Consider the following 15,882-nt stretch of genomic DNA (forward strand, 5'->3'; position numbering starts at 1 on the left):
CGTGTGTGTGTGTGTGTGTGTGTGTGTGTGTGTGTGTGTGTGTGTGTGTGTGTGTGTGTGTGTGTGTGTGTGTTGGTATACCAGTTTCCCTCTTGTGTTTTTTGTTTTTGTTTCTCTCAGTCAGCTGGATAGCTTTTTTAGCAGGATGAACCTTGTGACACCAGAAGGCAGTGTGGTTTTGGTACAGCAGGCTACCAGGCTGTACTGATAACTATAGCAGACCCAAAGATAAACCGAAGGAGGCGACTACTCTTTCCCACTGGTTGTTTTTGTAAAGATATCCGTGCGGTGTTTAGGTGTGGAGGGGGTTGCTTCCAATTTCTGACCGGCTGAAGACGAGACAAAGAGGTGAGGTTGTAAAAGATGGAGGAATTCTTTCAGGCGGTGTGCTGGTGGTTATCTTTTGATAGGAAAAGTACAAAGGAGGTGAGAGGAGAGTGCTTGTGTGTTTCCTTTCTACTCTTTAGACGTACACCCAACATACACGTCAGGCATGTTTAACATCAAGCCATAACGTCTCAGAGGAAACTTTGGGCTCGATGTATCTCTGCTCAAAATGTGAAAGTGTCTAACAAATAAATGTTGGTAAATTATAGATGTTAGACACATACAGTAAAAGCTACAACCTCAACATGATTTCAGTGATTATTGTAACTTAATAAAGCCGATGGGACCCAACAAATCCAGTCAAAACATTTTAAACAAGCAGCACATGTACATCAGAGCAGTAGGGCGTTGACATGCTAATTTGTATTGAACCTAATATAACCCCCATTTGTATAACTCTGTTTTAGTGTTTGTGCAGTTTATTCCAAGGAAATAGCTTTAGCTGTGACCGTTTTTAATGTTTCAATGAATGTTGTTAATTGTTTTTAAATCTCCTTTTCTTTTGCCGTATGTTTTGATGCTTTTAATGTTTTTTTGTGAAGCACTTTGAATTACCTTGTTGTTGAAATGTGCCACACAAATGAACTTGCCTTGCCTTGGTAGTTTGCAGTATAATGTTCGGTACACAATATGCATACACTTGCATGTACGCACATACACAACAATGATAATCCTACATGCATGTTACTAGACTTAACTAGAGCAAAACGTCTCCTACTCTTTAGAGTGCACGGCAACTCTAATTGATCGGCCGATGCAGCTCAGACCTCATTACTGTCGGCCCCCTCATGGCAGTGGACATGAAATCGACCCGTGAGCTGGGATATTTGCATTGCCCAGTCATTCCAGTATAGCTTACATATCTGCAAATAATTGCCGAAGCAATCTGAACCGATGCACTTGCGATGACTCTGCAATTAGTGGATTATATTAGGGTCAGCACTTGAAGGTGCGACTGTGACCTTTTCTGAAGAAACGTTATATCGCTCTCGTCAGGCAGTGTGATGTTGAATGCCACCTCGTTACATTTAATACCCTTTTCAAACGCAATACTGCTCTAAGGAAAACTGGGGACATTATGTAGCCGAATACATTTTTTAATGTTTGTATGTAGCCAAATTGTGTGCACGAACATGAAATCACTGAAGTAAAATATTACACTGTAACCAAATGGAGGAGTTGTTTTATGTTACAAGTTTAAAGTTGTGCTGAGGTTTCCTCCTCTCCTTTCAAAGTATGGCCTTCGACGTTTCATCAGTCAACTGAGCCAATGGACTCTTCTTCATACTGTGTTTGATCTGGTCCTTGCTAACTCGCCCCTTTTTGTCCATCCAGGTGCCCATGTGCTGGTTCCTTAGGCCCATCAACTATTACAGATGAATCTTCAGCTGCTTTGGCGTAGCTCAGCACCCAGATAGTCCCCATCCCCTTCTGCGTGGGTGATAAGGGACTACATTAACCAGGATGCCCTCCACTGTAAGGGCGGGGAGCCTGAAGGATCCGGACGTGGCCGAGCTTTTCTTCAAAGACGACCCAGAGAAGCTTTTCTCTGACCTCCGGGAGATTGGCCATGGCAGCTTTGGAGCCGTCTACTTTGTACGGCAACTTCATCTTCACACTGACTGATTTTAATCAGGGTCATGATCCGTTGAATACAAGAGATGTTTATTCTGTAAAGACAGAATCTACACAGTCCCATGGTGGAGTTGAAGTGATCAATTGTATGATCCAAATGTCTCTTTATATTTCATTAGCTTCCGTATTCCTTTCTGTGAATGATACAGTAACTCAAGGCTGCTTGACTTGCCAATTACAGATATCAACTGAGTCAAGCGTCGCTTATATTTCCTTTAGGTACATCAGTGGGCTTACAATGGGCCAGAGTTTGTCTCAAAAGTCTTCAAAGTGTAGCTAATTCATTAAAGAACAGAAAACAATTTAAATATAGCATTTTTTGCCGAATGCAGATTAAATGTAATAGCACCAAGGTACAGCAGAGTAAAGTGACTCAAACTACCTATTCTGATCTGACTCTTGCTCTTGAGCGCTGCACACAGTGTGGTTAAAAAAAAAAAAAAGGTACAAGAGGTCTTGAAAGACACCATCCTTAAAGAGAGAATGGGATGTAGTGTATGTTATGTTTGAAATGTGTACTGACAATTTACTTTTTGTTTCCAAGGCACGGGATATACGCACAAATGAGGTGGTGGCAATTAAAAAGATGTCCTACAATGGCAAACAGTCTATTGAGGTGAGACAAAATTGGTTTTATATATAATGTATGTATGTTTGTATCTTCACACATTACAGTATCAAACTTTGAATTATTTACCATTAACTCTTTATTCTAAACTTTTAGTGACTTGTGTGCACTGTAATACACATCACATAAATATACCTACTCTTTATGTTATACTTCCATTCTTTCTAATGACCAGAGGAGTCTGATTGTATAGAAGTCTATGGGGAAATGACCCTACTTCTCTCTTGATTTCACTTAGTAAATTGTGGTCCCATTTAGAGTGAAATAGACAATAAAGCTGGTTTTGCTTTAGGGCTTAGCTACCTTATGATTAACAGGTCGCTACTAGGACGTTGTCTGTGTTTTTGTCTTACACCCTCTTTAATCCTTTAACAGTGTATTGTCAGTTCATTAAAGTTAACTATAACATTTTATATAACTCAGCATATTGACATATTCAGCGTTCGACTGTATCTAGCTCCACCCTCTCGTGTCCCTTCTGGTTGCAATAAGCCAAGATGGTGACGGCCGAAATGCAGATTTCGACGTTTCAAAACGGCAGTCCACAAACCAATGGTTGACATCACGGCGACTACGTCTACTTTTTAAATACCGTCCGTGGTTATACCTTCTGTGCCATGTTCTGACAGTACAGGATCTTGATATACAGTATGTATATCTTTTACTAATGTTTGCAACCAGATATCAAATGGTATAAAAATTTCATATCACGATTATTGTGACCAAAATATCAGGTTATCTGTATTATTGTGATATTGTTAAAATGTGCTGAATACATTTTTGAAATATACTGATATACAGTTATTATTATTATTATTATTATTATTATTATCATTCTCTCACTGATACATATGCACACAGTCTATCTTCTGTGTTGCAATTGAGTAATTGCAATGAGCTCAACAATAAACATAAATACAGAGAAGTCTAGAGCAAGAGTCAACCCTCGTTTCCGAATGGCTGGTCCACCTTAAAGATCAGTCCACCTTAAGGTTAGGTTGTCGCTAACTTCAGGGCTAACCTTCACTTTAATCCTTTAATCAGCAGATAGCAAGCAAGGCACGGGAACTTCGCTTGGGTCTTGAGGAGTTGTGACATTCACACACCGAACAAATAGCTTTAAACTGTACACGCACTGCTACATTCACAGCTATAACGTCACCGTTAACTTCATAAGCTCTCTCTCTCTCTCTCTCTCACTCACTCACTCACTCACTCACTCACCCACTCACTCACACTCACACACACACAAACAACCGTTGCATCCCAGTTTGAACCAAATGGTGACTGCTAATGTCTTCAATGAATATCCACGTCAACTAGCTAAAGGTCACACTTTCAGGGTTGTCGTCCCACATACAGTTCACACTGCTCTTGATTTCAGATTAGCTATAATCAGATTACACATAATCTGTGAAGAGAACCACCATACTCCTATTTGCACTGAAAGACACTCATCTGCGCACACACACACACCTCTAGTGCATAAAGCCAAGCGATGCATGGCGTGTTTTACGTTTAAGACCCTTGTCTCCCCCAACAGAAATGGCAGGACATTATAAAAGAGGTGAAGTTTCTGCAGAGGATCCGGCACCCCAACAGTATAGAGTACAAAGGTTGTTACCTCCGTGAGCACACAGCATGGGTAAGTCACCTGCTAACAACAGCCGGTAACAACTGGAAGATTATCTCATTCTGCAATGTTAAAGGGCCTCCATGTGTCCATACATAGCTATTCACGACTTTATCTCTTGCTTCTAGCTGGTGATGGAGTACTGTCTCGGCTCAGCCTCAGATCTGCTAGAAGGTAAGCAGGTGTTGCATGTTTTTTTTTTTTTGTGTGTGTATGTGTCAAACAGATTTGACCCTTCCACAAGAGATGAAATGTAGGACTGACTGTGTGAGCTTACAGGAAAAGAAACACGGACATTGATTTGTCTTCATCAGCTGCTTTTGATTCCTGCTCAAACTGTTTTTCCTCCTTTTAGTTCATAAAAAACCTTTACAGGAAGTAGAGATTGCTGCCATTACACATGGTGCTCTGCAGGGGCTGGCCTACCTTCATTCCCACAATATGATCCACAGGTGAATGCTTTTTTACGTGACCTATATTCTTTAAGAAACCTGTAAACACTACACCCCCCCCCCCCCCCATGTATCCCCCCGCTTTGACACGTCTATGTTTCTCTCTCTGTCAGGGATGTGAAGGCAGGTAACATTCTGCTGACTGAGCCCGGGCTGGTCAAACTGGCGGACTTTGGCTCTGCTTCCATTGCCTCGCCTGCCAACTCCTTTGTGGGAACGCCATATTGGTAAATGTAAACCGAAAGAATTCAAAGTACACGATGGTAAATGTTGACGGTCTACTTCAAGAAGCACGGACTCATGAAATTGGATTTGACTGTTAAGAGTATTTACTTATATTTGCATATCCACACATGAGTTAAAAGCGGCCTGCTGATGTATCCAATCATTTTCAGGATTGTGAACTCTATTGTCAGAAAATTTTGCTTTTTTTTTTGTTACTTATGCTTCTGAGAAAGTGCTTATGACTTATGAAAAACACCATTATTTAATTCCAAACAATAAAGTGACAACGCCTTTTAGTTTGCAGATTAACATAATTATAAATAAAACACGTTCAAAGACGTGACTGCGTATCCATTAAAGTCTTCTTGCTCTTTTCTTTTTAAATTGACTGTTAACCTACTTTTGTTTTTGTCCTTTTCTATTCCTCACACTCACTGATCTTCCTCCTCTGCTACATCCAGGATGGCCCCAGAGGTGATTCTAGCTATGGACGAGGGCCAGTACGATGGGAAGGTGGATATCTGGTCCTTAGGGATCACCTGTATAGAATTAGGTAGGTTGACAGTATGTGTGTATTTTATCTTTTAAAATGGAAAGTGTAAACTTAACACAAAGTATACTTGAATACACAGTCTGTGAGACAAAAGCTACCAAATCATGACCTACTATCTGTTCTAAACACATGATTTGCTGTTGATTAAGGTCTTTGAGTGCAAGAACTAACGCCAGTCACTACATTGTCTGACTAACATTTGTTTGATGGGCTTGTTTTGATTTAAGGTTCAGTTAAATCAGTCGTGTTTATTAACTCAGCAATTGAGAAAGGCAAAATATTTTTTTCTTCTGAAACTTGAATTCAGTTTAATTACATTTATTTAGTATTGCCAAAAATCATAAATCACAAATTTGCCTCAGACGGCTTTACAATCTGTACACATACGACATCCTTTGTCCCAGGAAGAAAGGAGGGATCCCTCTCCCAGGATGGACAGAAGTGCAATAGATGTCATGTGTACAGAATGCTTATAATCTGAAAAAAAACAAAGGAATACACACACTGACTTGTCATTTCTGTTCCAGCGGAGAGGAAACCTCCCTTGTTTAACATGAATGCAATGAGTGCCTTATACCACATAGCGCAGAATGAGAGCCCCACACTGCAGGCCAGTGAATGGTGAGATGCCACGCCGCACCACAAACATGCTTACTTTTGTTAAAAGGCTGTCGGTGTCGGTGTCTTACCCTACATCTTGTCATCTTTGTTTCAGGACGGATTACTTTAGAAACTTTATAGATTCTTGCCTTCAGAAAATCCCCCAGGACAGACCACACTCTGACGACATGCTGGGGGTAAGTGCGCGCACATACTGTGTACACTACAACGCACAAACAGAGAGCATGGTCGGTGTGTTAAGATGGGAGATTGACAAAGCCCTCTGGCGATAAATCTTCCTCTGATGTTTGTACTCTGTTCTCTCCCCCATAAGCTTCTATTTGGATTCACTAATCCTCTACTTCCAGCTTCACGCACACACACACACACACACAACCAGAACTTGCATGGACACACACACAGAGCTTGGTTTTGTGGAAAGAACACAGATGTAATTACTGTAGAGATGCGACTTCTGCATCCATTGTTAAGTAACTGAGCAGCTGTCACTTAAACCACTAATGGACTCACTCTTACTAATGGAAGTTGTCCTTGGGGTACGAAAGCACTGCACGCTGCGTCTTTCTCCTTTAAATGTCAACGTCCCAAACAATACTTTTTCTTAAACTGAATTCAAAGTGTTACGATGTTCAATGTTAAACACTCTTTAAACGCTTCTCAATGTGATTTTCTTCAGTTGGACTTCTGGCCCAACTTAATCTTAAAAAGAAGTTCTTGAATTTAAATATATTTTAGTCATTTCATGTCGATTTTGACAATTGGCCGTCATCTGCATGATCCACCGTACGGCACAGTTTGCGTTGATCATAGAGCCTGACAAATGTTGTCCGTGTTAAACAAACAGCCGTACACATGGAGTAACCGTGTACGCTGTCTTACCTTAATACAGACCTTTCTTTCTGCAGTTTCAGCTCAAAACCATCCACCACATCATTAAATCCAGATCGCTGAAGCTGAAAGCAAATTCAGCACTCTGAGCTAACCGAGTTCCTTCTTGGGATATATTTGATATTTTTCACCCATTACATTTGTGCAATTTATTGCAAAAAAACAAGTTTACATGTTGATCTCCTCATAAGCTCTCAGTCACTCCAGTCGGTTTAGTTTTGAGAACAGTATTCTTCTTCTTCTTTCTCCTCATCGACTCTTGTTTTCATGATGCTCTGTCTCTTCCTCTCCAGCATGCGTTTCTGCAGCGTGAACGTCCAGACTCCGTGCTGATGGATCTTATTCAGAGGACCAAGGATGCCGTGCGAGAGCTGGACAACCTACAGTACCGCAAGATGAAGAAGATCCTCCTTCAGGAGACCCACAACGGACCCACAGCAGAAGTTCCTGATGGAGACGAGGTGTGTGGATGCTTGTTTAGTAACATCAATTTGTTTTTGTTTTTTTTAAGCTCAGAAATACATTTGCCACTTTCATGGCATTTTACTGTGCTGAGAAAATAACCAAGCATGCATTGGTTTGTATGCATGTCTGTCCGTGTCTTTTGGACTTTCTTGCGTTCCCCCTATCCCGCTCTCTCTCGCTCTCTCTCCCTCTCTCTCTCTTTGTGCTCTTTACTCTCGGTCTCCAGGAGCTGGAGCCAGGCGGCGGTCGGACGGGAACAGTGAACAGTGTCGGCAGTAATCAGTCCATTCCTAGCATGTCCATCAGCGCCAGCTCCCAAAGCAGCTCTGTAAACAGTCTGAACGAAGCGGCCCAGGACAGCCACAGCGAGCTGGACCTGATGGAGGGAGACCACACAGTCATGTCCAACAGCTCCGTCATACACCTCAAACCGGTGGGGAAAGTCACACGGACACACACACCTCTTTAGAGAAAGTGTATAGGCGTATATTCATGATTTATTAAAGGGGCACTCCACCGATTTTTACACATGAAGATGAGTTCATAAAAATGTCTGTGGCTCTGGTGGGAGCTTCGTGTACGGCATCGGTTTACTACAGAAACCCTGTATTGCAAATTGGGGATGTCAAGTTAAAAAGACATGGACATATAAACGTCTAATGAAAGATGCTATTTAGTTACACTACAGGAATAAAGGATCCAGTGTTTTGAGTTGAGTTTGACTCATACTCCGGACTAAAAGTCAGGATATCTCAGGCTCTGCTGCATCAGTTTTCACCGTCCTTCTTTTAATCCGTCTCTTGCAAGCACCAAGATATGGCCAGAAACATGTTGATGGATTAGAAGGTTGAGTTAAAAAAACACACAATGATGTTTTGGGAGGATGTTGTTTTCAAGTTAGTGAGAAGTTTTCTCACAGCAGTCTGAGACACCGATTCGGAGTAACACCGAGCACTTAACTGCTGTAATATTTTTGTCTCACTTTGGCAAGTCTTTTCTGTTTCTCTTCTGTCTCGATCTATTTCTTGCCTTATCCAAGTCTTCCCATCCCCCCAATGCTTGATTTGAATCTGTGAAATACAGTAACTAAATAATATGTTATTTCTGCTGCCTTATGTCTCCAGGAAGAAGAGGAGAGTCTCTCTGGGGAGCCGGCAGCCAGCAGTGAACCCTCTGAGCCCCAGCCAACACCAGCTCCGGCCCCGAGGAAGCACTACCGCAACAGAGAGCACTTTGCCACCATACGCACAGCGTCACTCGTGAGAACACACTTGCTCACTCCTCCATGCATCTCACTTGCTAATTGCATTTATTAGTGGCTGTATAAGAGAAAGGGACAGATATTTAGTGCGTTATGTTAGACAAAAGTTCCGAAATGATTAGAAATGTTCAACATTTAACAAACTCTTTTAACATTGCTGTTATACCTACACACTTGAGTGGGATGTCTTCATCCCCATGTCATATTTCTATATTTTATAACCCTTTTCAAATAATCTGAACCCAAAGAGACTGCGCTGATTCTTACCTGCGTCCGCATCCTGCAGGTGACCCGTGAGATGCAGGAACACGAGCAGGACTCGGAGCTGCGGGAGCAGATGTCCGGGTACAAACGCATGAGACGGCAACATCAGAAGCACTTGATGGGCCTGGAGAACAAGCTGAAAGGGGAGATGGATGAGCACAGGCTGAGGCTGGACAAAGAGCTAGAGAGTCAGAGGAACAACTTCACCCAGGAGATGGAGAAGCTGCTTAAAAAACACCAGGCGGCCCTGGACAAAGACGTAAGTGGAAAAATACTGTGATATTCAACTATTCATGTTTTCAAAGCACGTCCCTACAACTGAAGCTTTTTTTGTCTCCGACTCAATTTTGGTGTTTGGTTTAGCTGAAGACTTTTGCCAACGATGAGAAGAAGTTCCAGCAGCACATCCAGGTGCAGCAGAAGAAGGAGCTCAGCAGCTTCTTGGAATCACAGAAGCGGGAGTACAAACTACGCAAGGAGCAGCTCAAAGAGGTAACACACTTCAACCACACACATGATTAATACATGGTGACCACTACTATTTCATTAATTACAAATTAGTCGCTGATTCCTTTTCTGCTGGTTGAGTAATACATTAATGGACTAATTGTATCAATATCTGTAACATCAATAAGGCAAATACCCTGACATACTGAAAGAAAACAAAATAACACCTGTGTGGCAGGAACTGAACGAGAACCAGTCCACTCCCAAGAAGGAGAAGCAGGAGTGGCTGTCCAAACAGAAGGAGAACATCCAGCACTTCCAGGTCAGGAACTCTCAAACAGTACACTTGACAAGCCCGAGACCAAATGCTGGTTTTACACAGGCCTGGCAGTGAATTCACACCGTCTGTAGAATCTGTGACTTTAACAAAACTTGATTCCCAGGCGGAGGAGGAGGCCAACCTGCTGAGGAGACAGAGGCAGTACCTGGAGCTAGAGTGTCGACGGTTCAAACGCAGGATCCTCATCGCCAGACACAACGTGGAGCAGGATCTGGCCAGAGAGGTACTTAGTCACACAGAGAGAACCAGCCGCCACCACCCACTCTACTGTTTTTGATTGATTTGACTTATTTGATTGCTGTCAACCAGCATTTTCTCCTCTTGTTTTAGGAGCTCAACAAACGGCAGACACAGAAGGACCTCGAGCACGCCATGCTGCTCAGACATCACGAGTCGATGCAGGAGCTGGAATTCAGGCACCTGGGGACGATCCAGAGGGCGCGGGCAGAGTTGATTCGGACCCAGCACCAGACAGAGCTCACCAACCAGTTGGAATACAATAAGAGGAGGGAGAGGGAGCTGAGGCGCAAGCATGTCATGGAGGTCCGACAGCAGCCCAAGAGCCTCAAGGTACGTGTACTTCTTTTTGAAACGGACCCCTCTACACACTCTCACTGATACAACAGGGATACAGCAGGGGTAAAGCTCCCTTACTCAACATTTTAAATGTTTCCCATTTTAAACGTTTCCCTTTTTCTTTTTCTTTTTTTTTTTCTTTTTTTTTTTAGTCTAAGGAGCTTCAGATTAAGAAGCAGTTCCAGGACACTTGTAAAACCCAGACCAGGCAGTACAAGGCCCTCAGAAACCACCTGCTGGAGACGACGCCCAAGTCTGATCACAAGGCCGTGCTCAAGAGGCTGAAGGAGGAGCAGACCAGGAAGCTGGCCATCCTGGCCGAGCAGTACGACCACTCCATCAACGAAATGCTCTCTACGCAGGCCGTGAGTACCTGGAAGAGAAGACCTTAAGAGTTTAGGAAACAAAAATTAGTTTAGTCACAAAGCAGTTGTACAAGACCATGATAAAATACTCAAATACTCTAAATGATTATTTGAATTAGGAAATATCTAATTTAAGAACATCTAAACGAGACTTAAATGAACAGTGTGTAACATTTAAGAGGATAAATTGGGAAAAATGGAATATAATATGCATAACTATGTTTTTATTAGTGTACAATGATTGAAACTAAGAATCGTTATGTTTTATTTAGCTTTATATCTGTAGGATATAAAATATACTGCTTGTCACTGACATTGAGCCAAAAACAATGGTGCTTACAAAGAAAGTCTTGTATATCTGTATCGTCCCGTCTTCATGTCTTTCTCTTTTACTTACATGCCCTCAGCTGCGGTTAGACGAGGCTCAAGAGGGCGACTGTCAGGTTCTGAGGATGCAGCTGCTGCAGGAGCTGGAGCTGCTCAACGCATACCAGAGCAAGATCAAGATGCAGACAGACGCTCAGCACGACAAGGAGCGCAGGGAGCTGGAGATGAGGGTCTCTCTGCGGCGGGCACTGCTGGAGCAGAAGGTAAGAAAGGCCCTGGACTTAGTCTAGTGTAAGGATGTGTGGCAATACATTTGGGAGCGACAATAAACACTTTTTGGTTATGAGACTACACTTCTGTTGACGTTCACTTACTGTGTCTCATATACTGTGTCTTTAAGTTAAAGGCCATTCAACCCTTCCTGTTTTTCTAATTTTGCCGATTGTTCTATTTCCCAATAATGTGAATAGTGTGGTCGAGTGATTAATTAAAGAAGAATTCATCGTCCTTTCAAAGCAGCCAAATGGCAGACTTTGCTTTGTCTCTTGGCATGTATTTTAAACTCATTTGTTAACTGTGTTTATCTCCGCAGATTGAAGAGGAAATGCTTGCGCTGCAGAACGAGCGTCTGGAGCGAATCCGCTCCCTGCTGGAGCGCCAGGCCCGAGAGATCGAGGCTTTTGACTCGGAGTCCATGCGGCTGGGCTTCAGCAACATGGTGCTCAGTAACGTGGCTGCCGATTCCCAGGGAGGCTGGGGGGGAGGAGGTGGAGGTGGCCAGGGGGCTCAAGGTGGAGGCCACTGGCCCGGAGGAGGTGGAGGTGGAGGAGGAGGCGGCCACCAAAGTCATCACCACCAGGGGGGCACCAGCTCACAGCAGCCCTGGGGTCACCCCATGCTGGCTGGGGGCCCGCCACCTTGGAGCCTCCACCACCCCGGAGGAGGGAATCAGAGGGGGAGCGCGGGAGGCGCAGGAGGGGTGAGGAACAGCCCACAGGCTATGAGGAGGACGTCATCAGGGGGGAGAAATGAACAGGGCATGAGCAGGAGCGCCAGCATCACCTCTCAGATCTCCAACGGATCCCATCTGTCGTACACCTAGAACACACACACACACACACACACACACACACACACACACAAGCAACACGATAATTGTCTTAAAGTCGAATCCTTGTGCACCGAGGTGACACTACGCAGACGCACGCTATGCATGCACCACACATGCACCACACATGCTTTACATACACTTATGTCCCACAGTACGTCTGACACATACTGCACAGTACTGAGACTGGGTTTACGGCAGCCCAGTTGCTCTCCCATCACCACTGCTCTCTTAAATCAGTGTACTGATCGCGGTAGTCTGTGGAAACCCAAAAGTCTTGAGACTAATCCAAGATGGCTGAGGGCCATATACAGTATGCCACAGTGCAATAGTGTCATTTGTACTGTATCTTACAGTGCTGTTTTATGCGTTTTGCCATGTTAGTCTCTGTTGTCATAGACCCAAAGTAGTATATTCATATTCTCTACCACGGAGTTTGTTTGCAGTACGCTGTTTTATATATATATGTGATGTAAACCTGAGGCTTTCAGATGTTGTGGTAGCACAATAATGTGCATCATGGGAAATGTTGCATTCAGTTATGCAATTTTTAGAATCACATAAAAAAAAAAAAAAAAAAAAATGTGATCACTCAAATATCTCACAGCTTGAGATTGAAGCACAGACATCTTACCCTTTAGAACGTTTATTGAGATTATGGTTTACGTGCAGTGACAGAGGAGTGAGAAGGCAGGAGGTAATGTAGGCGTCTGATTTAAGATGGAAGAGCAGAATGTTTCGGAACACGTTGGAAAGTTCTAGAAGGAGCATAGAGAAATGACCAGTGTTGTTGTAAGTACAAGTGGGTTTCTCTGACTTTAAAGAAGTAGCACAGGGGACGTCCAAGGTGTCATGAACAGCTAAAAGTATGCAATCTTTCATTCCAGCCTGAGTGACTTCACTCCTCCACCAGAGAGGGAATCTAACCAGTGAAGTCCCTGTGTGCAGTGTTTTACTGGGATGAGTTAGTTAGGGCTGCAAAGATGCCAAAGGTAAAGGTGCAGAGTCAGCGTTGTCGTTATAATTATCCATGCCAACATACTGTTATGTATTTCATGAGATTGTGCCAGAGATGTAATTGGAAGTTCAGGTGATACTATGCGGCCAAGTTAGATGCACGCGTTGCTGGATTGGAGGCGAGGAGGAAGTCCATTCTCGTGCATGCTCGGCCTCATTGGCTCGGCTCTTGGGTTTCCACAGACCTCTGCCCACTCTTTGCTCATGCCCGCCCAGTGAACGGCCAGTCTGAGGGATACCATGGCCTTACCAGTCCAAAGCCCTCATGACAGGGACGGGGTTTTCAGCAGCACCTAACCTCTACTTGAGTAGAAACTAGTGTTCACCTCTCACTTGTTGTTTGCAGCAGTGTTCTGGTCTAATCTGGCGCCGTGTTGGTCGGTGAAAGCGACGCCTGTTGGTCTATACCTCGAGAACACTCAAGCAGAGCTTCACCACAGGGTGTCGTGACTTGACAACGACTGGCACTTTGGCACAGGCTTTCATGCACACGAAATGATTGGTAGATCAGATTTACATACATACATATAATAGTTATTGATTTCTATTCCCCAGTCAAACAGTACGTCCCTTTGCACACTTGGTTGATGAATGCATGTACAGGAGAAACATTTGTGAAAATGGGATTGGGACATAAGTGTTTAAAACAATAAAAAAAAATGCACTTAGCAGTTGCTAGCTGAGTTGGCTGTTAATGAGCAACACAGCAGCATTTCTGTCAGGGCAAAATTGTCCATCTCAGTTGCCTAGAAATGTGTGTTTTTAATTAATAAATAATAGTTTTAAGGGGCTAGAGTTGCACTGAATTAACAGGGAGCGTGAAGGAGGAGCTTCACTAGTCCTCTGCTGGTTGGTGACTGCTGAATGTCTCGTTGGGTTGATGGGCGGTGATGCTGGGATCTCCGCTGCCATGCCCCTGGAACCCCCTCTGGTCCGACATCCCGCTCTGTCTCACCCCCGGTGACCCCCGGAGTCGTGTTCTGACCGATGACCTCCCTGATTCCCTCCACGTTTGTTTCCTCCCCTCCTGAGCCTGATGCTGTCTTCACCCCTCCCTGATCTATCTGGGAAGAGCTCTTTAAGTGAAAGAAAAGAAGAAGAACAAATAAATATGTATTATTATATAAATCTATTAAAAAGAGGATTATAGATATAAAAGTGGACGTCTAATTGTGAAATGAAATGCAGAGATTATGCGTCGTATGATTTTCAGAGGTGGAATGTACAGTAAACCTGTTAATATTGTATATTTTGAATTTGAAAATCTAATTGACAAATCAAAGACAAATGAAGTAGTTGTGATGCTGACACAGTGATGTGGTTTTGGACCAGCGGTATTCAAATGAACATTTGATTAACAGCTGCTGGGTTTTCGCGGTCTTACTTGCAGCTGCAGGTTCTGAAACGTCTTACAGATATTCTGTTGTGAATGATAACAACACAACTCTCGGTCGGACTGCCTTGAGTAAAAGGGTAATTTTTTGTTTAATGCTGAATTAGGATGGTTGTGCCCCCTTGTTAGGTGTAGCCTTTGCCTAAGCAATGGTTATATTTAATTGACGTATGATACCCAATATAGAAGACTCAATCTGTCTGTTTAGGTTTTTCACGTTTTAGACTCTGACCTAAAGTCAAGGTTATACAATAGAAAAATAAATGTCTTTAAAGATCTATTAAAATTTGGAAATCAATATTTGGCTGCATGAACAATATCTCGTGCACTCCACAACAGAAATCCTTGCACAAGACGGTGAAAATATATCTGTTGTTTGATATCTATAAGGGTTACTCTGAGGTGTTGTGGGGTCCACAGATATCATTTGGACTTCATTTATGAAACATGCGCCCTCCTCTGTTGTGGTTGTACACAAAGCATTTTCACACTACACTGAAGTATCTGCCTTTTTTTCAGCTTTTTTTAAAAATCTTACCACCCTGCACTCAGTTTGTCTGGGCTCAGTTCCAAAAACTGAAAAGAAAAACCCGGAATGTGGTGGTCCCATTCTTCTCTTCAGCCAGTATGCCATTGTTTCCAACATCTTTTAACAAACCCTTTTCCAGTTCTGCTGTGTTTTATTTGGTTTTATGCCAGAAAGGGTCATTTTATTTTCCAGATGATGTCTGCAGAGGGCCAAGCGAGTGGCAGGTTTTTACTCCCTCTCTTGTGTTTACTAGAACTCCCAGGGGGGGGGGTTTTGCGAGGTGGTCGGGGGCAGAGTCTAGTTTTAGACCTTGGTCACTCTGAACTGGATCAGTTGCACTGCTTGCACAAGTGATTGACCAGATTAAAGAGTCTACTGTGATCCCCCTCAGTGGTGCTGAGGGATGGCTGCCATTGGTTGAAAGTAGGCGGGAGGCAGGGTTACGTCTCTGTACAGTCTGTTTATCAGTATTCCCTTTATCGCTCCTGTCATTTGGTGGATCTTGCTGTTTTATCTCCGTAGTCCAGAGACCTGTATTAAACTGTATTAAATTGTATAGATTGTGCAAAAAGCTGAATGTCGTATAGCAGAAGAGAAAAGCTATTCCTTACAGATGACAAAGTGATTTAAAATGTATAAAAGAAGTCAAGAAACCATGTTTAGGGGATAAATGTAATATTTTGTTTGTAATTACTATTTTCTGTTGGAAGAGGGCTACTGGATAAAGAATGATCTGTAATAAAGTAATTTTAATATTTCTTTGTCCCA

General features: G+C 43.1%; 1 protein-coding gene across 2 annotated transcripts in view; it reads left to right on the forward strand.

Annotated features, from left to right (window-relative positions):
- LOC116388873 (serine/threonine-protein kinase TAO1-like) overlaps positions 1-15,872 on the forward strand; it is a 21,852-nt gene extending 5,980 nt beyond the window's left edge. For both annotated transcript variants that reach the window (XM_031857157.1, XM_031857158.1), the window contains exons 2-21: positions 1,723-1,983; positions 2,567-2,638; positions 4,194-4,295; positions 4,412-4,457; positions 4,639-4,735; positions 4,849-4,962; positions 5,422-5,513; positions 6,041-6,134; positions 6,229-6,310; positions 7,316-7,483; positions 7,714-7,920; positions 8,612-8,746; positions 9,035-9,271; positions 9,376-9,504; positions 9,698-9,781; positions 9,903-10,022; positions 10,130-10,369; positions 10,528-10,740; positions 11,148-11,330; positions 11,660-15,872. In XM_031857157.1, coding sequence (XP_031713017.1) covers positions 1,852-1,983; positions 2,567-2,638; positions 4,194-4,295; positions 4,412-4,457; positions 4,639-4,735; positions 4,849-4,962; positions 5,422-5,513; positions 6,041-6,134; positions 6,229-6,310; positions 7,316-7,483; positions 7,714-7,920; positions 8,612-8,746; positions 9,035-9,271; positions 9,376-9,504; positions 9,698-9,781; positions 9,903-10,022; positions 10,130-10,369; positions 10,528-10,740; positions 11,148-11,330; positions 11,660-12,169 — 3,057 coding nt within the window. In that variant the 5' untranslated portion in view covers positions 1,723-1,851 and the 3' untranslated portion in view covers positions 12,170-15,872. The remainder of the gene's footprint in view (positions 1-1,722; positions 1,984-2,566; positions 2,639-4,193; positions 4,296-4,411; positions 4,458-4,638; positions 4,736-4,848; positions 4,963-5,421; positions 5,514-6,040; positions 6,135-6,228; positions 6,311-7,315; positions 7,484-7,713; positions 7,921-8,611; positions 8,747-9,034; positions 9,272-9,375; positions 9,505-9,697; positions 9,782-9,902; positions 10,023-10,129; positions 10,370-10,527; positions 10,741-11,147; positions 11,331-11,659) is intronic.
- Positions 15,873-15,882: the final 10 nt, after the last annotated feature.

Source organism: Anarrhichthys ocellatus, unplaced genomic scaffold (assembly GCF_004355925.1).
Source record: "Anarrhichthys ocellatus isolate YVR2014 unplaced genomic scaffold, GSC_Weel_1.0 scaffold18, whole genome shotgun sequence".
Taxonomy (NCBI): Eukaryota; Metazoa; Chordata; class Actinopteri; order Perciformes; family Anarhichadidae; genus Anarrhichthys; species Anarrhichthys ocellatus.